This window comes from Chanodichthys erythropterus, chromosome 6 (genome assembly GCF_024489055.1).
Source record: "Chanodichthys erythropterus isolate Z2021 chromosome 6, ASM2448905v1, whole genome shotgun sequence".
Classification (NCBI taxonomy): Eukaryota; Metazoa; Chordata; class Actinopteri; order Cypriniformes; family Xenocyprididae; genus Chanodichthys; species Chanodichthys erythropterus.
This window is the reverse complement of record NC_090226.1, coordinates 13204375-13229462: the sequence shown is the minus strand read 5'-3', so window position 1 is coordinate 13229462 and position 25088 is coordinate 13204375. Positions and strand designations below refer to the sequence as shown.

General features: G+C 36.5%; 3 protein-coding genes and 1 pseudogene across 9 annotated transcripts in view; 3 read left to right on the top strand and 1 right to left on the bottom strand.

Annotated features, from left to right (window-relative positions):
• arhgap46a (Rho GTPase activating protein 46a) overlaps window positions 1-3007 on the top strand; it is a 34367-nt gene extending 31360 nt beyond the window's left edge. For all 3 annotated transcript variants that reach the window (XM_067388131.1, XM_067388133.1, XM_067388132.1), the window contains 3 exons: window positions 1128-1219; window positions 1316-1485; window positions 1582-3007. In XM_067388131.1, the coding sequence (XP_067244232.1) occupies window positions 1128-1219; window positions 1316-1485; window positions 1582-1776 (457 nt within the window). In that variant the 3' untranslated portion in view covers window positions 1777-3007. The remainder of the gene's footprint in view (window positions 1-1127; window positions 1220-1315; window positions 1486-1581) is intronic.
• A 653-nt stretch (window positions 3008-3660) lies between these two features.
• phf20a (PHD finger protein 20, a) lies at window positions 3661-21703 on the top strand. 4 transcript variants are annotated; one of them, XM_067387290.1, is made up of 17 exons: window positions 3682-3792; window positions 6923-7020; window positions 7118-7289; window positions 8423-8507; window positions 11604-11680; window positions 11773-12283; window positions 15403-15459; window positions 15548-15667; window positions 15757-15807; window positions 16233-16643; window positions 16754-16852; window positions 17278-17459; window positions 17947-18046; window positions 18239-18443; window positions 19731-20103; window positions 20493-20643; window positions 20764-21703. In XM_067387290.1, exons 1-17 carry the CDS (start codon window positions 3748-3750, stop codon window positions 20904-20906), a joined length of 2880 nt encoding a protein of 959 aa, XP_067243391.1. In that variant the 5' UTR covers window positions 3682-3747; the 3' UTR covers window positions 20907-21703. The 4 variants fall into 4 exon arrangements, with proteins under 4 accessions (XP_067243388.1, XP_067243389.1, XP_067243391.1 ...); XM_067387287.1 differs by lacking the exon at window positions 6923-7020 and having other exon boundaries at window positions 3661-3792; XM_067387288.1 differs by lacking the exon at window positions 6923-7020 and having other exon boundaries at window positions 3677-3792; window positions 7096-7289.
• On the bottom strand, window positions 13368-13484 carry LOC137021872 (5S ribosomal RNA; annotated as a pseudogene).
• Window positions 21704-22981: 1278 nt separating the features above from the next.
• ndrg3a (ndrg family member 3a) overlaps window positions 22982-25088 on the top strand; it is a 44592-nt gene continuing 42485 nt past the window's right edge. For both annotated transcript variants that reach the window (XM_067388128.1, XM_067388126.1), the window contains exon 1: window positions 22982-23114. The gene's annotated coding sequence lies outside the window, so the exon portion shown is untranslated. The remainder of the gene's footprint in view (window positions 23115-25088) is intronic.

Below are 25088 nucleotides of genomic sequence, written 5' to 3'. Positions count from 1 at the left end.
GAATTTGTGCCCTTAAAAACCTCCTATGTAACTTGTAGTGTAGTTAACTACTGGGTTAAACTATTCAGACTCTTTATCTATCTATCTATCTATCTATAATTTATATATCAAACTAAATCTATCGATCTATCGATCGATCTATCAAACTAAATCTATCAAAGTAAATCTATCTATCTATCTATCAAACTAAATCTATCTATCTATCTATCTATCTATCTATCTATCTATCTATCTATCTATCTATCCTATCTATCTATCTATCAAACTAAATCTATCTATATCTATCTATCTATCTATCTATCTATCTATCTATCTATCTATCTATCTATCTATCTATCAAACTAAATCTATATCTATCAAACTAAATCTATCTATCTATCAAACTAAATCTATCTTTCTAATCTATCTATCTATCTGTCTGTCTGTCATCTACATTAACAGTTATCAGTACATTATCCATCATTGATACAGTTCACATCAGATTTCGATTTAGAGTCATATTTATATAACATTCCACTTTTTATACCCTTTAACAAATTGGATATAGGGGGACCATACCCTTACAGTATATATGCAATAGACACAATTTAGATTCCAAAGAAATATTTAATCCAGTCATTTCACAAATAACCTCAAGAAGCTCCTTCCAGAACACCTGCGACTCATACATTCCCACATAGAGTGAAACAGTGTGCCAATTTCCTCTTTACAATATATGCAATTATCCAGGTTGTTAGGATTAATCCTATGCAATTTAACTTTGGTAATGTATGTCCTAGGCATCCATTTGTATTGTAGTATTCTACAACTAGTATTATTGACAGATTGAGTTTGAGCCAAAAGGCAAGGGCGATCAAACTCTCCTTTTAAACATTTCAAATCATGAGTAGCTTGTTGCTTGGAAAACTGCAGTTTCAAAATTGCTTCCCCAATACTGTCATATATTTATCTCTTGTGTGTGAAATTGCACAAATTATGGATGCGAAAGGCTAACTCTTTATAAATATGCTCTTCAAAAATTGGGGGACATGCAGCTTTGCCCAACTCAGTCATAGTTCATGCATAATCATGGTGTGCTGTCTCCCTCTGGTGGTTCTCAAGTGTAACATTACAATTTCCTCCTACAGGGTCCCTGGTGACATTGATGAAGTTAATGCACTGAAGCTACAGGTGGACCAGTGGAGGATCCCTGAAAACTTATCAGACCCTAATGTTCCTGGTGAGTAACTATTCACATGCATTTATAACAATATTTTCTGGCGTTCCAGTGAAAAATACCAAATGTTTAAACCTCTTATACCAATGTTTTCCTCAGCCTCTCTGATGAAGCTCTGGTACCGTGAGCTGGAAGAGCCTCTCATCCCTATGAGTTTCTACAAGCAGTGTGTCAGTAACTATGATGATCCTGTGGCAGCCATCAGTGTGGTGCAGTTGCTGCCTGAGCTCAACCGACTGGTGCTATGCTACTTCATCCACTTCCTACAGGTAGCTACAGCACTCAGACACACACAATGGGCAGCAGTGCTTTTAAATGCACAAAAATGTCTTATTTTACTTATATATGTCCCATGTCTTCCTCAGGTTTTTGCTCAGCCTGCGAATGTTGCAGTCACTAAAATGGACGTAAACAACCTTGCTATGGTAATGGCTCCTAATTGCCTTCGGTGCCAATCGGACGACCCCCGTGTCATATTCGAGAACACCCGCAAGGAGATGTCTTTCTTGCGAATGCTCATTGTACATCTGGACACAAGCTTCATAGAGGGCATTGTTTAAAGTTCTCGTTTTGTCTCATTGGCAGTTTATGAATCAGTGATACACAACCAACCTTCTCACAAATTGTGGACAAAAACTAAGCAAATGTAAGAGAAAAGTACACTTTTAAGGATGATTGTTTGTGAAAAATTTTATTTTGACCGTAAAACTCTCAACAACTTCACTGTTACTTTTCTTAATTAGGTGTGTTCTGCCCACCTCAGTGATATAAAGACTGGTAAAGTTGAAAGTCATTGATGGCAGAAATTTCATGCCTTCATCCAAGTTCTTTGCATGTTCAAGAAATGCATGAAAAAATGCAAATCTTCAAATGCGATGATTATGAACTGTTAGTGGTTTACATACGTTAATGTGCGTTGCAAGGGTCAAAGTTAAAAGTAACTTGCATGGATGCATTGGTTTATGAGCACTCACTCGCTGTCTGCTTGTTTTGTATAGTAAGTCATGGTGACCGGCTGTAAGAAAGCAGTTTATTTAGTTTGTTCTCTGACAGTATATTTGTGTATCTGTGGATTTCAAAGAAAAGGTCATCTGTATGAACATTGTATTTGTTCTTAGTTTGATCTAAAAGTAACTAAAGAAAAAAGAAAAATAGGTTTTGTTAGATCGAGTGTGACTTTTTCATACTCTATCCAATAATATACAGTATTTTAAGATGTGAAAGTTTTCTATTTTATTTTATGATTTTTTTTTTAAACTGTTACTCCCTGATAATCAGGAATATAATTTATGTGGAATTGTCCTGAAAAATGAAATGTCATGATATGGTACATTTTCAGCTCCCATTGGAAGTCCACAGCATCGTACATAATCATTTGAAAATACTACTTCTGAGAAAGTTTGTAAATGAATTAAATATATGAAGTGATAATGAAAAATATGCCATTGTATGATGCCTGTGAAATAGTCTTTGAAGAATTAAAATGTAAAATCTTGGAAAAGAGTAGATAAAATCCTTGGCTTATCTAAAAAGACACAGGTACCATTTGTGTATTCATGTTCTTTGTGAGTCTTTGTATGTAAATAAAGCTTGTAAATAGTGCTGCTTATTTTACTGACGTTACTTATAAATGGAACTGAGTGGTGTGAGTTGGAAAATAGAAAATCTAAACACTTTTGTATTTAGTATTCTGTGCTATAGACTGTATGATCAAAATATTCTATACAACTTTTGAATTGTGTGTGTATTTTGTGTGAAATGGATGTTGAGGAATAAGTATAATAAAGTTTCACAAAGATGTGATTTGTTTATTTATTTCATATTTTAGGGGTAAAGACATTTTTTTAGAATTACTCTTAAATAATTATTTATATAATATAATTAAGAAATAATTAAATTAAGCTCAATACATTATACCTATATAATGTTACATTATATAAATCCATATTGTTCTTAAGTTTGCAGTCGGTAAGGGCTTTTGTAATGAGTCTTACTTATTTATTTATGTATATTTTACTGAATTTTATATTTTATGTACTTTTTTCCCTGTGATGGCAAAGCTGAATTTTCAGCAGCCATTAATCCAGTTATCAGTGTCACATGATCCTTCCGAAATTATTCTAATATGAAAGACAGTTGTGCTGCATAATATTTATAATATATTATAATTACTAATATATTGCATATATTTTTTTATATATTTTTCCAAGATTCTTTGAATGAATAGAAATAATAAAAAAAAACAGCATTTATTTGAAATAGTAATCTTTTTTAAGTACCATTATAAATGTATTTGCTGTTACTTTTGACCAAATTAATGTATTAATTGCTTTTTTATTTAATGACCGCAAACTTTTGAACTGTGGTGTATTAAAACGTCCTTGTCAATCACAATAATGTTACCAGACGTGAAGTCTTCTTGACGCATGCGCAGTTCTGGTATTGTTCATACCGGTAGTCTGTGGAACACATTGGAAAATAGTAAGTGCGTCTCGCGCCCAACGTGGTTACAATAAAAGACGCTTTAATAGATGCACGACGCGCCTTTACAGTTAAAGAGACGGATATCACTGCAGGTAACTGATATTTATAGCATTATATAATACTGTTTTCGCAGTGGCAAGACTTTGCTCGAGTACGGAATGTTTAAAGATGCTGTTTTAGAAAACTGAACCTGTAATTGCAGATTTTAGGTAATGAAATTAAATAAAGGTCGTAACGTGCACTCATAGATGCATGTTGTAATTTACAGCTTGTATTTGTGGGAGTGGCGATGTACTCGCCCATTACTATCCATGTCATTATTCTCTTGGAGGGTGTGGATCAGTCAGGAAGTTAATGTCTGCTTGTGTTTTGACTAAGATGAAAATGGTCCTGTACTATTTCAAATGGTCTTAAATGATATCCTCTGTCTGCTTTTGGCTATAGACAGGCAGAAATCTATGATCTGGGAATAATAAGCAGCCATGTAGTGTAGTATTGGAATATATGGCATCTCTATTGTTTCCATTGTCATTGTCAGGCACTTAGGGGCCCCTGATAAATCACAGTTAATCACTCACTTTTAAGACTAATCAGACAAGAGTAAATAAATTAGTATGTTTACCGTGTTTTGTAATATATGTTATGATTTATATGATTTATTTGGTAACATTCATGATTTAAATTGTAACATATTTTGATAGATCTATATGTAATATCCTGTTCCTAACGTTTTATTAAGATAAACAGAATGTTGAATCTAAACTTAAACATAAAAGTTACATATAGAAATAAGAGGCTTAGTTAAGTAGGCTATTGATAATTGAGTTAAGTCTGTTGTTCGCAGTGTGTTTAGTGGCATGATGCCATGACCTGGATTCTGTGCACCTACACTGTTTCTAAGTCAAATACTGTAGATCAGTGATGATCCGTGTTCCAAGGAGTACTGGGAAAGATTTCGCTATTGCTCTGATAGACCTATAAAAAGAAATGATTGAATATCATGGCTTTCAAAAGTCAAAACAATACATTTTGTGATTTTTTTTTTTCTTTTAAATTAATTGCTTAAGTTTGTAAACCTAATCATTTAAATAGTTATTAATTTAATTATTAGGTCTTACTCATTTAAACGATTTTAATAATATGATATGAATGGTAATGCATATTTGTAGCAAGAAAAATAAAAAATCTTGGTAACACCTCACAATAATGTTTCTTTCGTTAACATAGATTAGTTAAAATGAAGTAACAATGATAAATACGTTTATTAAGCATTTATTAATCTTTGTTAAAGTTAATTTCAACATTTACTAATACGTTATTAAAATCAAAAATACTTTGTTAATATAATGGACCTGACATGAACTAATAATGAACAGTCATTACACTTTATTTTAAAGTGACGTAGTTACGTTGTACTTATTCAAATAAGTACTGAGAAATAATAATTAACTATGAAATTAATATAGGATTTGGTTTAGGATTAGTCACTTGTAGTTGTGCATAATTTACTGTTATTACTATAGTAAGTACATGTAATAACGTGTAACTATGTCACCTTAAAATAAAGTTACCTCGACAGCTGTATTTTTATTTATTAACATTAAAAATATGTAATAAATACTGTAACAAAATATTGCTCATTTTTAAATACTTATTACTAAATTTGTTACAAAACCTGACCCTGATATGTGATTCTAGCAAGCTGTGACAATACATACAATAATTGTTTTCCTGCCAAAACTATTGCTGTGTTACAGTTCAGAGTGTCAGCTACTGTTATAAGCATTTGTTGCTTATACTTATTTGAAAAGGTATTTTTTAATCCCTTTTACTACTTTTTTTAGGCTTAATTTCTCTCTCTAATGTTAGCTCTTAAATAGTCTACTAAAAACAGCATTGAGTAGGGCTGGACATTGACACAAACTTCATGATTCGATTTTGATTCAATTAGATTCAATATCGATTAATTGGGGACTATTAGGTACAATACATGGCAAATTTCCTCAAGGAAAAAATATCTCTCAGCTAATACTATAAACTGTACATCCCAGTTGGTACATCACTATAAGGTTTTTATAATAATGTTATAATAATACGTTTTTAAAGACTTAATTAGGTTTTATTGACGTCTATCGGTGGTTGAAACACTTATTGAGTGATTACATGTAACATGATACAGATTTTGGTAGGTAGTACTGTAGGCCTCAACATACCTTTTTGTGCTGTAACTAGTAGTAAAGCGGTAGAAATGATTAATTCACGTGCCCTTCGTGCTGCAGCTTCGCTTGGATTGAGGTGCTACAGCAATCTATCAGAGCACATTAAAGAGCAGCATAAACTGTATTGTTTGAATGTCATCATAAAAGTGACAGAATTTGAAAGCTGAGACTTTTTTCATATCAGAAGTAACAAAGCTTATTGCGATTGATTGGATTGGAGGTACGCTAAAACGCTTTATTAATCAACTGAAAACGGCATAGACTCAGACTGAAAGATCGATTCTATAAATAAATGGGATTTAAGAATCAATATCCATTCTTCAAAATGAGAATCGATTAAATTGAGAAATCGATATTAAAGGAACACTCCACTTTTTTTGAAAATAGGCTCATTTTCCAACTCCCCTAGAGTTAAACAGTTGAGTTTTACCATTTTCGAATCCATTCAGCCGATCTCCGGTACTAAGACCGACGGAAAATAAAGTTGTGATTTTCTAGGCTGATATGGCTTTGCTGCCGAACCATGGAGACGTTTGTGAGAGACGCTGTGTAATATCATTGCACTGCTGCAGCCATGATACGGCAGCAAAGTTCCTTGATTATTACGCCTGAATGAGAGTATAGTTCCTAGCCATATCAGCCTAGAAAATCACAACTTTTTATTTTCCGTCGGTCTTAGTACACGATTTAACTACAGAAGAGTCAAGTTTTAAATAGGAAAAATATCAAAACTCTTTGGTCATTTTTAAACGCGATGCTAACGGTCTAATCAGATTCAATGAACTATGCTAAGCTATGCTAAAAGTGGTACCGCCAGAACCGGAGATCGGCTGAATGGATTCGAAAACGGTAAAACTCAACTGTTTAACTCTAGGGGAGTTGGAAAATTAGCCTATTTTCAAAAAAAGTGGAGTGTTCCTTTAACCCAGCCCCTGTATTGAGAATGATCTATGTAATGTAATCATCACTGGGCAGTTACTGAAATGTGACACTTTCATATTAGGTATTTGCCGACAATATGAGCAAAACACCTCCTAACAGGCGAGGAATTACTTTTGAGGTGGGCGCTGCTCTTGAAGCACGGGACAGTCTGAAGAACTGGCAAGTGCCATTCTTTTAAAAACACTTTTTTTTTTTTTTTTTAGCATTTTTATCACTTCTTTTTATAGAAAGCAGTCTGTATGTGATTTACTCCCAGGTATGCTGCCAACATCGAGAAGATTGATTATGAGGATGAGAAAGTCTTAATCCACTATCGCCAGTGGAGCCATCGCTATGATGAGTGGTTTGACTGGGCCAGTCCGTATCTGAGGCCCATGGAGAGGGTTCAGCTGAGGAGAGAGGGACGGCAGGAAGACAGCTTTATCCCTGTGAGTCACAGACTGTGCTCCTTAAAAATCCAAGTATATGAATAATGATAATGTATAAATCTGTTCAGGGGGATGTGAAAGTGACGCTGCATCAGTCCTCTTGCTATTTCAACTGATTATTACTGTGTGGATCACAAAAGCAAATCTTGCTGTGTATCAACCAATCTACACACAGATACTTTACAGATACTTGTCCAGCTGGTAATAACTAACTGTTCTTTCATTGGATACATTGAAAGTGCAGTTCATGCTTACAATGAGTACACATCTTCTGTGATGAACATGTTTTTTAATTTCTGACTTAAAATTTTTGGTCATTTTTGATCTTTTGAAAAGAAAATGTTGTAAAGAAGTTTAGCATAATCCTTTATTATATTTTCTTAGAAAATTATATCTTTTTCTTAACTTTCAAAACTACCATTTGAAAGTTTGGCGTCATAAGATTTTTTAATGTTTTTGAAAGAGGTATCTTATGCTCATCAAGGCTGCATTGATAAAAAAATACAGTAAAAACTGTAATATTGTGAAATAATATTACAATATAACAGCTGTTTTCCATTTCTAAGATATTACATTTTAAAATGTAATTTGCAGTGTCACATGATCCTTCAGAAATCATTCTAAAATGCTGATTTGCTGCTCAAGAAAAATTTCTTCTTATTATCAATGTTTAAAATATTTTTGCTGCTTAATATTTTGGTGGACCATGATACCATTTCAGGATTCTCTGATGAATACAACATTCAAAATAAAGCATTTATTTAAATTTGAGATCTTTTGTAACATTATAAATATCTTTACTGTCACTTTTGATCAGTTTAATGCATCCTTGCTGAATAAAAGTGTTAATTTATTTTAAAAAAAACCTTTTGAACAGTAGTGTATATTATAAATTCTTCACTGCTTATAAATATTTGCTTATATTAGTTTTGTGGTGCAGCTAACATGCAGAAAAAAGCAGGAAATTATATGATATGTATGACCTCTGCAGACCCACTTGCCTATGTGTCAAGGTCAATAATGCTCCTAAAATCAGATCATTTGACCCTAAATACTGATTTGTTGAGCCACATTTAAAATCATTGTAAAATGCAAATTAATGAATTATGTTTTCATTTTATAATTTTTGGCAGGGATTTCATGTGAATGACAAAGTTCTTGCAAGTTGGTCTGATTGTCGATTTTATCCTGCTAAAGTCTTGGCTGTCAATAAAGATGGTAAGCTGTTGATGTACAGTGCACAGCATAAATGAGTACACCCCCTCTGAAACTTCTGAAAGTCAGCAATTACTCAATTACTTAGAAGACATGTTAGGGTTCTTTAGAGATATAATGTTCCAGCAAGTCTGCTTTATCAATTACCAAAGAAACATGTCAAAATTATTCAGAAAATTAAGATTTTCTTATCAAGGTGATAAATGTTGTGTAGCAAAAATGAGTACACCCTCTTAAAAGTTACTAAATAAAACGAAATAAAAATTTTCTGGTGTAAGTTTAAGGCAATGTTTGATCAACAGGTAAGTATGTTGATCTAAAACATTTAAAGAGAGGTAATGTCTTCACAATTAAAAGTGTTATATAGCCCACTGAATCATTCTCAGACTTAATGCTGACAACAATGGAACCACTTGGGAGAGAAATGTCAGGAGACTTATTTCATCGCACAAAAAAGGACAGTGGTACAAGAGGATTACCAAATCATTGTTTTAACTCTGAAAATATATCGAAAGTAACACAGAAATTCAAAAACAATGGACTTGTGACAAGGCCCATGAAATTATCAGTCCTTCATTTTAATCTTTCGTTTAGTGATGAGGGATTTTTTTGCTACACAAAGAGCAGGAGAAAACCAAGCAAGTGTCTCAGAGCCAGCAAAAGCTATCTCACAGAGTAAGATGCAGCCTGCAGAAATGACATGCATGGTTGTTGTTCTCACTGGAACTACCTGCTGTAGCCAAAGCACAATAAAGTCAGTTATCCATTTCCAAAGCCCATATTTACAAAATATAGATTCTGGGAATCAATACTTTGGTCTCATGAGACCAAATCAATCATTTTGGATCTAACCGCATCCAAAATGTTCTGGTGTTGCTAGAGGAGGAGTACAGTGAAAAGTGCCTGGTTCCCACAGTAAAGTTCAGTGATAGTAAAGCTCTTATATAAGGATCTATGAGTGCTAAAGGTGTGAGGGAGTTGTGCTTTATCAATGCTGTCATGAATTCCCACACCACGGTGTAATTTAATCAGGGCTTAAAAACTTTTCGTTGTTCCACTCCGAGCAGAATCGGTATTTTAACGTTTCTGTTCCAGCGTTCCTTCATATTATAAACGTTCCGAAACCATTTTCTTTAGAAAAAATAACAGCTTATAATGTTATTTTTATTTATTTATTTTTTTGCATGTAGCCTTATAAAAAAACAAAGAGAGTGTATTTGCTGTCTTAGCCAATAGGCCTACAATTATCTTTTATAACAAGATTCTGTCCAAATGTAAACCTAAATGAAAGGAAAAACAATGGTTTATAAATTAAAGTATTTTTTCCAGATATTTTAATGTTTGCTGCATGGTTAAAAATACCGATGCTATTCCGAAAAAAGATAAGTCGCATAGGCCTATATGTCGCATTTTATTACATTCTGAAATAATGATAATAAATTTATCTGTAAATAAAGTAAAATGTAAAAGTAGCCTAGCCTGCATAGCTTTCTTTATAATGTTTGTAAACATAAATTATGAACAAAACTGTCCTATATTATTTGACCTATCCACTTAGCCTATACTCTACAACAAAATATTCAAAGTTAACAGTTGGACTATTCAGGCTATAAATGTCAAGCTAAAACGAATAAAAAAAATTATTTTCCTTTTTAACGCCATTCCAGCTTCTATTGCTATATTCAAGGCGAGAAACGCCTTATTTATTGGAAATAAAACTAAGTAAGATGCAAAACGAATTAATTTAAAATGAATCTGTAGCCTACCTTTCTCATTCGGCATGAATCCAATGTTTTCATTTTCGAGACGAATGCTAAACTATTTATTGTACTTCATTCGCTTTATCGACGTAAAACATCATTCTTCACATATAACAGCACAGTGAGGCGGTGGTCACGGGGGGTAAACAGCAGATTGTATTACAGATTTGAATTGAGCAGTGTAACGTTTGGTTGATTGTATTTTATTTTAAGTTAATATTTAACAGGCTGCGATATCAAGTAAGCAATGCAAGAATTAGTGTGCGCATGTGTGAGGCGCCGGTGCGACCACCGGATTTGTTTTCCTTCTATAAGACAGTAAACTGTCTCCGTAATTTATGGTCATACAGGTAAAATTAAGACATCATTCATACATTTACAAAAGACACTCAAATAACAAAAACAAGCATAATGTCCGTTTCCTTTTCTAGATCTTTGGAGTGCGCCACAAATAACCACTTTCGTTTTGTTAATCTGTAGACCCAATTATTTAAGTGAAATATGTCGCGTAGCCTATAGGCCTAAATATTCACGGAACGATAAAATAACGTTATTAACCGGTTAATGGACATTTCAAATTAGCGTTTCTGTTCAGAATGATTCAAATTGATTTCGTTTCCGTTTCTGGTTACGTTCTGGTCAAAATTTCATTCGTTTCCGTTTTCGTTCCTTGAACCGGTTCAGAGCCCTGAATTTAATACACAAACTTGAAACAGAAGATCTTACCCTTTCCTCATTCCCTGTATTGTTGGGCATTTTTTCAACATGACAATGAATATGCATGACAATGATATGCATTCTCCCAAGCTGAAAACCTTTTGTGGACATGTATTGCACGCAATCTTAACACTCTTGAGCGCCTGTGGGGGATTCTGTAGAGACGAGTTGAGCAACAGGGCATTTGTGGAGCTGTGACAATCTGTCATGAACTGTTCACTCCATGCCAAGAAGTGTCAGAGCAGTATATCCAAAATTATGGAGGGCATACTAAGTACTAGAATATTATACATTTGTTGAATTAAAATTAAGGTGTACTCATTTCTGCAATCCTTCATTTAAACAAAATTGGCTAATTTACTTATTTTATGGCTATTAATGACATATATTTATCAGTTTCTATTATGTATATGTTTAATACATTTTAGTTTTGCCATCTTTCCATGAATTGTATTAGTGATCATAAAGAAAATACATATTTTGTATTTGTTCAGAGGGGGTGTACTCATTTATACTGTGCACTGTATATATTGCATGAAACAAATGTTACATGAACAGATTCTTCTTCAAATTGAAATGTTATGTTTCATATGTGATTCAAATGTACAAAATTATCCTGCAGCATCCTACACTGTTAAGTTCTATGATGGTGTCATCCAAACAGTCAAAGGAATCCATGTGAAGCCCTTCACCAAAGAGGTTCATTTTGTATTTGCATCCTATTCATCTCTATTTCAGTACCTATTTTGGCCTTCTCTTCTTTTACTCATTCTCTCATTCTCTCCAATTAGAGTAGAAAGAAACTAGCTGACAAAAATGGAGAGAAGTCTATGGTAAAAAAGACAGTAAAGGACAAGAAAATGGAGGAGAATGAAATTAACGATGATAAACAAGAAGTAGGACAGACCGACCGTGTTCTTGAGGAAGAGGAGGATGAGAACCCGGTCTTGGATGGAGAGGAAGGTGAACAGAAGAAAAGCAATGGGTATGGGAAATGCCTTGATGTGGAAAATAAAAGCATAAAGGAGGAAAATGCAGAGGGAGAGAGAGTCTTGGAGCAAATAGGGCAGCACAACTACAGTAAGTTATTTCTGAAGAGGGGCTCGGGGCCTGAGGAGAGAGAAGAGAATGCCAGGGTGAAAATGGAGGACTCTGTGGTGTTTGATTTGGGCGTGAACTTTAATGAGGGGATGGTAAAGAGAAATGAGACAGAGGAAGCAGAAGTCCTGGAACAAAAAGAGGAGGAAATCAAAGGACAAGGTCTTCCTCGTGACAGAAAGTCACGGAGGCAGCGAATAAGAAGTAAGTACAAAGTTTAACTATTCAAAGTGATTTGCTTCAATGTATGCAAGTTATTTGTATGTTGTTTTCCCTGAAATGTATAAACACTGTGTTTCTGTGGCAGTATTAAAACATTGTTCTGTTTTTTTGAGAACAGAACAAGGCTAAAACAGTGGTGTAAGTTTGGGGTGGGGCTATCTATTTAACTGACCAATAGCAAGGGGAACATTTGGGAAACATATTTGAAACCATCATTATTTGCATAAGCATGCATAGTAGAGGGGGCTCTAGCTTATGTGATGGTATATACTATGGGAGGATTCCTGGGAGGAAAACGGGTCTACCTGTGCATCCCTGCATCGACTCCAGATCAGCTGGACCACCTGGGGATGGAGTATCCATTCTCCCAGTAGCATGAGCTGTCGTGAGAGCACGTTGGCCGCCCTGAAGCAACGACCGAAACCAGTGCAGGGCGAGAAGCATAGCAAACTCTAGGCCAGAGGTCTTAAACCTTGTTCCTGGGGACCTACTGTCCTGCAAAGTTTATTTCCAACCTGCTTCACCACACCTGCCTGTGATTTTCAAGTGATCCTGAAGAGCTTGATTAGCTGGTTCAGGTGAATGAATGAATGAATGAATGAATGAATGAATGAATGAATGATGAGGCATTTTATATAGCGCTTTCATATGTACTACTGTACACCCAAAGCGCTTTACAATCATATCAGGGGTCTCTCCTCATCCACCACCAGTGACGGCAGCCACAGTACAACGGCGCCAGTGCGCTCACCACACACCAGCTGAAGGTGGAGAAGAGACCGAGTGAAAGAGTGAAAGAGCCAATTCAATGGATGGGGATTATTAGGAGGACATGATTTGTATGGGCCCATGGAGAGAATTTGGCCAGGACACCGGGGTTACACCCCTACTCTTTACGAGAAGTGCCATGGGATTTTTAATGACCACAGACAGTCAGGACCTCGGTTTAACGTCTCATCCGAAGGACGGTGCTTGTTACAGGACAGTGTCCCCGTCACTATACTGGGGCGTTAGGACCCACACAGACCACAGGGTGAGCACCCCCTGCTGGCCTCACTAACACCTCTTCCAGCAGCTACCTGGTTTTCCCAGGAGGTCTCCCATCCAGGTACTAACCAGGCTCAGCCCTGCTTAGCTTCAGTGGGCAACCAGTCTTGGGCTACAGGGTGATATGGCTGCTGACCAAGGTGTGTTTGATTAGGGTTGGAGCTAAGCAGGATAGTGGGTCCCCAGGAGCAGGGATGAAGACCCATGCTCTAGTCAGTTGATATGCCACTGCAGTCGAGGTCCCGTCCAGGAGCCTGAGTCTGCGTTCCCTTTGCATACAGTTTCCCAGCCCATTCTGGAGGCATCTGTTGTGACAACAGCGTGCCTGGACACTTGTTCCTAGGGCACTCTGGCCCATAGAAAGGCAAGGTCTGACCAAAGGCTGAAAGTTTGGCAACAGATCAGTGTGATGGTCACACGGAGTGTGCCATGCGCTATGCCCATCTCAGGACTCGGCTGTGAAAGTTATCATATGCATTAAAAGGTCTCATAATCATCAATGCAAGTGGCATTACCTTGGATGCCATGTACCCCAGGAGCCTCTGAAAATATTTCAATGGAACTGGTGTTTCCCCCCTGGACATATTCAGGCATTTCAGGACCGACTCTAGACCGAGTCTAACTGAGAAAAAAAGATACTCTGCACAGGGGAGAGTTTGCTCTTTTCCCAGTTGACCTAGAGCACTAGGTGCCTGTGTTTGCACAGCAGATCTCGAGTGTTAGCTAGAATGAGCCAGTTGTTGAGATAGTTTAAAATGCAAATGCCCACTTCCCTTAGCGGGGCAAGGGCAGCCCCCACGACTTTGGTAAACATGTGGAGAGACAGGGGCAGACCAAAGGGGAGTACCTTGTACCGGTACGCACAACCATCAAAGGCAACGAAGAAAATTTCTGAATGAGTGAATGCAAGCCACCATTTTATAGACCCTTATGTACGGGGGTTGGCTTGGCATGCAAATTCCACTCACCAATACCACTGGCCGTTTTTATAAAACTCAGAGGTGATTGGGGCTCCCAAGTGAGTCCCCATTTGTCGGTCATCAACATAATGCCTAAATTGACTGACAGATAGGGAGCTGCACAATTAATCAAAATAAAATTTAAATCGCAATATGGTTCAGTGTAATTATCAGATTGCAAAGGCTGAGATTTACTTAAATATAGGCGTGTGTTTTTCAAACATGTGAGCATCTTATGATCCGTTGGTTTTGTCATCTCAGAGTGGCTTGATTTGCAGTAAATGCTGCTCCACACAAACTCATCTCTGCATCTGCTCTTGGTTTGGGTTGCTTATAATGTACATTTGGGAACCAAAAATGCACCAACCATTTTCTCAAACTTGTAATGAGAAGTGCTTATAAATTGGCTGTTTTCAACAAAAGAGCTTTAAAGGATTAGTTCACTTTCAAATAAAAATTTCCTGATAATTTACTCACCCCCATATCATCCAAGATGTCCATGTCCTTCTTTCTTCAGTCGAAAAGAAATTAAGGTTTTTGATGAAAACATTCCAGGATTATTCTCCTTATAATGGACTTCAATGGAATGGACTTCACTGTTTGACTTCACTGTCAAAATTACAGTTCCAGTGAAGCTTCAAAGTGATTTGAACAATACCAGACGAGGAATAAGGGTCTTATCTAGTGAAACGATTGGCCATTTTCGAAAATGTAGATGTATATGCTTTATATAAACAAATGATCGCCTTCCAAGTGGTTCAGCCAAGACCGCACTTTCGTACTCTTCAAAAAGCTTATGCTGTATGTCCTATGCCTTCCCTATTCTACTTACGGAAAAAATGGAACTGGTGCTGCGTTCATTCGGGAAGGCGTAGTTTTCCACTGACATAAAAGCTTGATGGTTTAATGCTTGAACATGAAGAAATTAAGACAGCCTTTTCTTTAAATACTCAAGTTTTAAAATTTTACAATTGCATTATAAATCGCAAGTGCAATTATCAGAAAAAAAAATAAATTTGTGCAGCCCTATTATTTGGTGAGGCTTTATTTATGTTATGTTTAGGTTATTTAAAAATGTACGTTTATTTTCTCTAGGGAAGAGGAGACTATCAATGGCACGAAGGAGCTCCAAAAAAAGCAAGACTGATTCAGGTTTGACTATTTTAATGTTGCATAAAAATGTGTTTACTAGTGCCATAATGATAGATTTCCTTATCATTCCATCATCTCTTTCCTCCAGAAAAATGTTTTCATACTGATTCCAAGCCCATATGCGCATCCACCAATCAGAGAACTCAACCGTCCAATGACACAGAAGTACCTAAGGCTCAGTGCCAATCAGAAACCTTTAAGCCTACAGGTAAGATTCCACCCACCACATCTGTAAAACACATATGTACTCAAATAAGACCTGGTTCATTATAATCAATGTTTTTTTTTTAAATGTAGCAGTGAGAAAACAAGCCTACCACAACCCCAACCGTTTCAGCAGAGAACCATGTGAGTAATGATTACAACTAAAGGGATAGTTCACCCAAAAATGAAAATTCTGTCATCATTTACTCATCCTCAAGTTGTTCCAAACCTGTATGAATTTATTTCTTTTACTGAACACAAAAGAAGATATTTTAAAGAAAATGGGTAACCAAACAGTTGATTGACCCTATTGACTTCCATAGTATGGAAAAAAAATACTATGGAAGTCATTGGGGTCCCATCAACTGTTTGGTTACATGTATTCTTCAGAATATATTCTGTTGTGTTCAGCAAAAGAAAGAAATTAATACAGGTTAGGAACAACTCGAGGGTGAGTAAATGACAGAATTTTCATTTTTGGCTGAACTATCCTTTAATAATAAGATTCACTGAATCATGAATCATCAGAATGATCTTGTGACAATGAATGTAAAATCTACTTATCACAGTATACAGAGTAATCAGAAACCAACCACCACCAGTGCTCTCTATCAACTTGGATCATAATCTATATAAATGCAGTGCTCCTGGCTGTACAAAGTCTTTCCGCAAAGCAAAACTCCTGCACTATCATATGAAATACTACCATGGAGATGATCGTCTGATGGAACTGGACCAGATCAGGGCAAAGGACAAACAGACCGCACTTAATAATCAGGATGGCTCTAAGAAGAGGTGCATTACATCACATGAGTGTGCACAGGTGACTGTGAAGAGACGCTCTCTTGCGCCCCCTGTTGTCAGTGCACAGAATTACCAACGATGGTCTTCACTTAAGGACAAGACCAGAGAGAATCAGCTAGACAGCAACTCGCATAGATACTTCAACAAGGAAAGAGAGAGGAGATTTATGGAAATGGGTATGGCTAATAGATAAAAATTTATATAGTATTTCACAGAAAGCATGTTTGATTAATAGTTTGTAATACTTGACATGATTTAACTGAGCTTTGTTTTTTGCCTTCTGTAGAAAGTGTGAAAGAACGTGACAAGCTGAAAGAGAAACAGACTGGAGACTTCATGCGTATAAAGTTGAAGGAAAAGAAAAAGATGAAAAAAACCACATCGGGTAACGAAAAGCGGAGTTTATTTACAGATAATGCAGTTATTGAAGGGTTGATTTTTGAGTGATGGTAAATGTTTATTTCTGTGCACAACAACTGTAACTGCAAGTCAAAAATCTGTCTGTTACAGTAAATTATAACAGCAGAAATATATATTATAGAAGTGTAAATTATATTATATAAGCTCATAATAATACTATGTTATTATGTCACATGCTATGCAAAAAATCTTGCGTTTTATAATTTAAGAAAGAAAAAAAAACATTTTGCTCTGCTTCATCCCCTTCCTGTCAATTTATATTTTCAGCTGTGAAGTTTTTGTTTACATCTTAATGTTTTTTTTTAGAGTTTATACATAGATTTTTGCAATTGTTTATTATCTTAAGTTTTTTCCTCATAATTCAGGTCATGTTTTGTAATATGTTTCCAGATGTGGATAGCATTTCTGATTGGTCCTCTGACAGCTGTGGGTGGAGTGAAGATGAAATGGGGGCAGATCCGGATGTCATCGCCTCACCTCTCAGCTGTAGCTCTGTTGCCTCGACTACAGGAAGTCAGGAAACTGTCCGCTGTGTGTGTGAAGCGGAAGAGGAAAATGACTTCATGTTACAGGTGACCCTTAATTTGGCCTGTACAGTATCATTCAAACGTTTGGGGTCAGTAAAGAAATGAATACTTATATTCAACAAGGATGCATTAAATTGACCAAAGGTGACAGTAAAGACATTTATAATGTTACAAAAGATTTCAATTTCAAATAAATGTTTTTATTCATCAAAGAAAAAAAATAAATGTTTCTTGAGCACCAAATCTGCATATTAGAATGATTTCTGAAGGATCATGTAATACTGAAAATACAGATTTGACATCACATTAATAAATTACAATTTAAAATACATTAAAATAGAAATGTAATGTAATAATATTTCATAATATTACTGTTTTTACTGTATTTTAATAAATGCCTTGGTGAGCATAAAAAAAAATGTACCGACCCCAAACATTTGAACGGTAATGTATATATCAGTAGAAGATTTGGCTGTAAAAATGACCACTATTAACAACAATCACATTGGTTGCCTTTTCTCTTTCATCTCAGTGTGAAGAGTGTCTATACTGGCAGCATGGAACCTGTATGGGCCTCCTGGAAGAGAACGTTCCAGAACGATACGCTTGCTTCATTTGCCGGGATTCCCCAGGTTTGAAAGTGATGCATGTTTTAGTGTTGAATACTGAACTAAACCCTAATGTAGTCATCAGGATGAGTGGCAGTTTGAGTAGTTTGACTCAACATTTTGTCAATTCCCCTTTCTCCTGCAGGGAAATTAGGGAATTTTCTGCTGTTTTAAGCTAATTTTGGCTTACCAGTGCATTTGTTTGTGTGTATCTAGGGCAGACCAGAGGTCAAAGACAGAGCCTGCGGTACTGGTATGACAGGGACTGGCTTAGCACCGGCCATATGTACGGCCTCTCTTTCCTAGAGAACTACTCCCATCAGAACGGCAAGAAGATCGCAGCCACTCATCAGCTGTTAGGGGACGTTCAGCATGTGGTGGAAATCCTCAATGGCCTGCAGCTCAAAATCAGTGTTCTACAGTAAGGCCACATTTAAACTGCAGTTCTTGATGCCCAATTCCGATTTGTTGATTATATCAGATTTTTTGACAACCAGCTTACATCTTCTTTTACAATATACACTTAAAGGGTTAGTTCACCAAAAAATGAAAATTATGTAATTAATTACTCTCATGTCATTCCAAACCCGTAAGACCTCCGTTCATATTCGGAACACAGTTTAAGATATTTTAGATTTAGTCCGAGAGCTTTCTGTCCCTCCATTGAAAATGTGTGTACGGTATACTGTCCATGTCCAGAAAGGTAATAAAAACATCATCAAAGTAGTCCATGTGACATCAGTGGGTTAGTTAGAATTTTTTGAAGCATCGAAAATACATTTTGGTCCAAAAATAACAAAAACTATGACTTTATTCAGCATTGTCTTCTCTTCTGGGTCTGTGTATATCCACAGTGACGCTGCTTCTTCTTCTACAGCGGTTGGCATCCAGCTTATTGTTGCATTACCGCCCCCTTCTGCTCCGGACAGTGACGCTGATGACGTGTTATGTAGTGCGCCCGAGCTTCGTTTACAGTCTGAGGGAGACTATATTTTTTAAAATGGTGTGTAGGTGTGCATGTCGTGTATGTCCTAATCGCGTCACAGTCCGGAGCAGAAGGGGGCGGTAATGCACCAATAAGCTGGATGCCAACCGCCGTAGAAGAAGAAGAAGCAGCGTCACAGACCCGGAAGAGAAGACAATGCTGACAATCCGACAATCCGAAGTTTCTTTAAATACGGCTTTGTTTCTGTAACAACCCTTCATTTTTGCCTGCACTGACTCTTCAGCCCAAAGGCTCAAAAGACATAAAACTTTAGCATTACTCTACTGGGTTGAGCCTTTGTCCTCCATTGCGCTATTGAAAAGAGTCATGTGATCACGGTTGGTGTTCACCTGAGCTGGTGTCATTTGTCACCGTCACTTTTTCAGTGAGGTACGACATGCATTGACAGGGAAATATTCGATCTGTCAGCTTACATGGCAGGCACAAATGCATGTATCCGATTCATATCAGATTTCTTTCCACATATGAACGAGGCCTGAAACTGATAATATCAGAATATCTGAGAATGTCGGAATCCATGCTTACATGTTTGTGGGTCATATCCGATCTGTGCCACATGGGAGGAAAAAATCGGAATTGGGTCACTTGAACAATGTAATGTAAATGCGGCCTAAGTGATGCCATTTTATCTCTGTTTAAGGAAATAAGGCACATGCTGTTAGAAATGCCACATGTAAAGAGTGTTATACCACTTTTCTGCAGGAGCCAGACTCATCCAGACCTCAAGTTGTGGCAGAAGCCGTGGAAGCTGACTGAGAAATCCAGGATGAAAAGCATGGCTCTTCCAGACGCAAAAACAGTTTCTTCATCAGCATCCTCGGAAGCCATTTTACGTAAAGAGCCCTTCTCTTCATCCTTCCAGGACTACATTAGCAGTGAGCACTGCTACCAAAAGCCACAAACACTCTACCAAGTATTGGAGCCGAGGCTGGTGCTGAAGACACAGTTTGAGTCGTTGTTGGAAAACCGATCTCACAACACCGAGAGAGTGCTGAAGAATGAACAACACTATTATGGAGAGATCCAACCAGCACTACTGAAGACATCTAGTACTCAGCTGTTCAACCACAGGATGGTGAGGGTCATATGAGGTTAATATTATGTGATTAACACTGTCCAGATCTGTGAAATATAATTATCATAAAGGTCTGATTCTACATTGAGCTGACATTTTTATTAAAGGAATAGTACATATAAAAGTGAATTTGAATAGAAATACATATATTTATTAGACATGTATCTAAATTGGAAAAAAGTTATTTTAAATTGTAATAATATTTATAGCCATTACTGTTTTTACTGTATTTTTTTTAAATAAATGTAGCCTTAATAGTGAGCCTAGAGACAATAAAAAAAATCTTGCCAACCCCAAACTTTTGAACAGACTGTTTTATATTGTTTGTGACTGAACATTAATTACACTGAATGCTACAATGTAAGTAATGAGTGAATGTGACATTGTAGGATGTAGGAGAGAAGCTTGAGGCGGGCGATGGAGGCGGGGTTAAGGGCGGAGCTCAGCCCCAGCAGTGGAGGATCAACCTGCTGGAACATATCGAGACTGTACAAGAAGAGGTTACTCACAGGATGGACTTCATCGAAAGGGAGCTTGATGGTGCGCCAGAGGGTTTCAGGGGGCTGGATTTATGTTTTGCAATTTTTCATGTGGTGATTTGTATTATGGGAATGTTTTGTATACAGTAAAGATAATAAATCAAAACTCTACCTATTTCAGTGCTTGAAAACTGGCTGGACTGCACGGGTGAGTTGGAGCCTCCAGAGCCATTGGACCGTCTGCCTGAACTCAAGCAAAGCATCAAACAGCTGCTGAATGAACTGGGAAAGGTGCAGCAGATCGCACTGACTTGTGCCACATGAGGGCGCCTGGGCATATTTCACTATCATCACAGGACTACCTCGGATTAAAACATTCCTATACCGGGCCACGAAACCAAAGAGCCTAAAGAATAATAGACTGAGAACAATGTGAAACTGAACAAACTGTTTGTTACAGAGTCGGTGATTCTGACTGTGGACTTGGAATTGAGACCGAATGTTGCAAAACTTTATCACCTCACCTATCCTTTCACAGCAAATGTGATCCAGATACTTTTCATCCTTTGTTTCACCAAAAGGAAACCTATAACAAAATACTTTAAAAGTATGGTTGCCGAAAGGTTTACAAGACATTGTCTTGGTCATTTAACAATGCACAGCATGCCATGCACCAATTTCTTAATATTTTTACTCTTAGTCATAAAGCAAGTCAACGCCAATTTTTTTTTTTTTCAGAGAAAAAGTAGAAACTTATTCATGTTTAATCTAAAAGCCTATTGGATAGTAAAAATAAGGATCAGTCCTGCACTGTTCAAAGGCTAGTAACCATTAACCTCTATTTAACAAGTTGGGTGTGAAGTAAAATGTACACAATGAAACAATTGTTTATGTGCTCCATTGTATTTAAAGGACCTAATGCTTAGAAAGTTCAACTGCTTTTTGAATAATGCATTTTTATTTCTGAACAACTGTGAATTTCATAATTACCATCACAATGATCTGTACTCTACTATTCCTTTAAGCTTTGTGCAGTAATGTGGTCTGTGTCATCACTTCATTATGGATTAACCATAAAATGTTTAGTATATTAAAGGATTAGTTCACTTTCAAATTAAAATTTCCTCATAATTTACTCACCCCCATGTCATCCAAGATGTTCATGTCTTTCTTTCTTCAGTTGAAAAGAAATTAAGGTTTTTGATGAAAACATTCCAGGATTTTTCTCCATATAGTGGACTTCAATGGAGCCCAAACGGTTGAAGGTCAAAATTACAGTTTACAGCGATCCCAGATGAGAAATAAGAGTCTTCTCTAGAGAAACCATCGCTCATTTTCTAAAAAAAGTTTTAAAATGTTATATATTTTAACCATAAATGCTCATCTTGAACTAGCTCTCTTCTTCTTCTCTATTTGAATTCTGGCAGTGTCGACACTGATAAGTGTATTACTGCCCTCTTCAGGTCAAAGTTTGAACTAATTGTCATATACAATATTCTAGTGCAAGTATATAACAATTAGTTCAAACTTTTACCTGTGGAGGGCAGTAATACACTTAGCAATGTCTACACTGCCGGAATTCTAATGGAGAAGAAGAGAGCTAGTTCAAGATGAGCATTTATTGTTAAAATGTATATATTTTTTGTTTTTTTTTAGAAAATGAGTGATAAGACACTTATTTCTCACCTGGTATCGTTTAAAGCCATTTGAAGCTGCATTGAAACTGTAATTTTGACCTTTAAGGGCTCCGTTGAAGTCCACTATAAGGAGAAAAATCCTGGAATGTTTTCATCAAAAACCTTAATTTCTTTTCAACTGAAGAAAGAAAGACATGAACATCTTGGATGACATGGGGGTGAGTAAATTATGAGGAAATTTTAATTTGAAAGTGAACTAATCCTTTAACAAAGACTGAACCACATGACTGTTTGTCTAAAAGCAGAAACTGGAAATACTGAATTTCTCATTCTCAATGCATTTCAGTATTGCAATTCTAAAATTTAAATCTATGCATATTAGCTATTATCTTGGTGAACATATGAATAAAATTCTGTCATTATTTACTCACATGTCTTTTCAATACTGTATGACTGGAAAACAGTATTCCCCCTATATATACTGCATTATGATGAAGATTCGCTTGTTGTTGCCCAGCTGTTGAAACTGGAGACAGTTACAATAAAAGCACTTTGTATGCATATGTAATATAAATGGTCTGCTGGTGATTCTCTGTAGTAGAAAAATTAGCGGAACCAAAGAAAAAGACGTAACTGTCGATAAAGACGTGACATGATATCATAGATAACCTCACGGGGGCGATAAATCGCGTATGAGGGGGTCTTCCAGACGGGTTGAGTGTAATGTGGGTAGCCCAGAAGGCCCCGCCCACCGAGTGACATCAAAACACGGCTGGCAGAGACTGCGAGCGGAGAAACGTGCGGACGACGAGCCCTTCCACCAGTCTCTATTCACTCAACATCTTTGTGGGGGATTTTTCCTTAGTCAGATCCAAGTATTCCTCAAGACTGATTGGTGAGTTAAATGCCTAATTTTAGAACTGAACTAGTACGATTGTTATATGAATATGAACAAAACTGACGGGAATTATGACATAATTTAGCGTGATAGTGTTGGTCATCTTCTCCACAGCGACTAATGTAAATCCATTTAAAATGGCTCCATGTTTTTAAACTGCCGGGAGCCACAATAACGTCGTTTCCATCACAACAGCCGCTGAAGAAGACTGAAGAGAAAAAACACGCACATTTTGATTTATTATAAATCGATTTTCCCATTATCTCACCGAGGATGTGGGGTTTTGTCGCCAAAAATAGAAACTTTGTACCTCACTAGATGTAATGGGTTGTAATTCAGTCAGTGTATTTTAGTCCATTCGTCGCTGCAGATGTTACATAGTTTTCATAGATGGTTCTTCTCGTATAACGTTAGATAACGAGGGCCAGCTGCATCCTACATTGTCTTGAATATGATTTTTCTTTGTCTACAATATGTATACACGCATATATATATAACTGTTTAAAAATGAAAAGATGCTACTGTCGTCGTAGTGTATCTTAATTTGTCTACGGTTAAATTATTTACGTCGGTCTAACTTTGATTTTTTTTCCTAAGTTTTCTTTCTTAATTTTAACCTATAAATGTAAAATTCTTATATAAAAAATCTCAGTGGATTAGGACTTCTCTAAGGACGCCGATATATCAAAGACGTACTGTAAAGTGATGGATTTTGGGCTAGTTTCAATTATATGTGAGACAACTTCCGGCATGACACAAATGACATTGTCCTCGGTCACCTGCTCATGGGAAGGTCGCAGTGCTGGAGATTTGAACTCCATGTGCTCGCAGGTGTGCTGTTTAGCACACTCAGACAGAAAACTACACACTGTTGACACAATAAACAAACAACACTAACCTGTTGTTATCATCAACACAGGACTCCAAAAATCCCTCAAAGTCTTTTTGCTGGAATCTGTTTGTCGTACCTACATTGAAACGTTTGTTGTTTTAGTACACAGTATTTCTGTTAATCATTTATGTTCAAGACAAAGCTTTAACAGAAATTTCTGCTGCTGTTTGAGATGAGCTTGTACTTTTCCATAGAAACCAATGAAACTTTCTACCCTGCACAGTGCACACTAACAGGCATTCCACATGGGAAATTTCAGATTGTGTTAGGTCTTAATAATCATAAACATCCATAATTGCATGTGCAAAGCAATGTGCAAATTTATTGTCCATGAAAAGTTTGTGACTGAGTTAACCCATTTTTAGGTCATTAACACCCCAAAATAACAAGTGAATCACACAGGTATGGTGCACTTATTTGAATCAGAAGAATATAGTCTATTTTTATTCTGATTTCTGGCTTTGCAGTGAATGCTTTAACTTATTTTAGTGTCATTGCACTGTACATTATCTCTGTTTTAATTTTCCCTTATTTTAAAAAATGTATAAGCATTGAAAATCATTCATTCAAGATTTAAACATCTATTTGTATATGCAGAGCAAGCAAGAGAGAGAGAGATTTGGTCTGTTCCTGCAGGTTGGCATGTAGAGATAGATAGATGTCAGGGAATCCTGGGACTCTTGGGAGCTGCAAGCTTTAATTAAGCTATGCTCAGTTCAATTGAGTGTGCTCACAATCTCAATAACCCTTCTTATCAGGACTGTAGACCAGCATGAGGGCCAATGAGTATAGCCCATAGTGCTATAGGGAGAAAAAAAGAAGATACTTCATCTTAAACTGGCTGTTCTGAATGTGTCAGATCTTATTTGAATGTAAAATATCATATTTTGCGGTGTGTGTGTGTGTGTGTTAGTGAGAGATGAGGCATGTATCAGTGTGTACAGTAGAGTTAGTGCTAATACATGTACCCCTGATTTCGCGGACAAGGCAGCCTAGTCCCAGATTAAAATGCATGTTTTAAGTGAAAGCAACTTGCACTGAAATATCTTAAAATACATCAGTGCCATCAGTGCCATCAG

Excerpts from the sequence above, each read along its gene's own strand:
- phf20a (XM_067387290.1), top strand. The coding sequence starts at position 3,748 with ATGCACGACGCGCCTTTACAGTTAAAGAGACGGATATCACTGCAG. Across the intron at positions 12,284-15,402 it reads ACGGAGGCAGCGAATAAGAA|GGAAGAGGAGACTATCAATG; the intron begins GTAAGTACAAAG and ends TATTTTCTCTAG. Across the intron at positions 20,104-20,492 it reads AGCTGTTCAACCACAGGATG|GATGTAGGAGAGAAGCTTGA; the intron begins GTGAGGGTCATA and ends GTGACATTGTAG.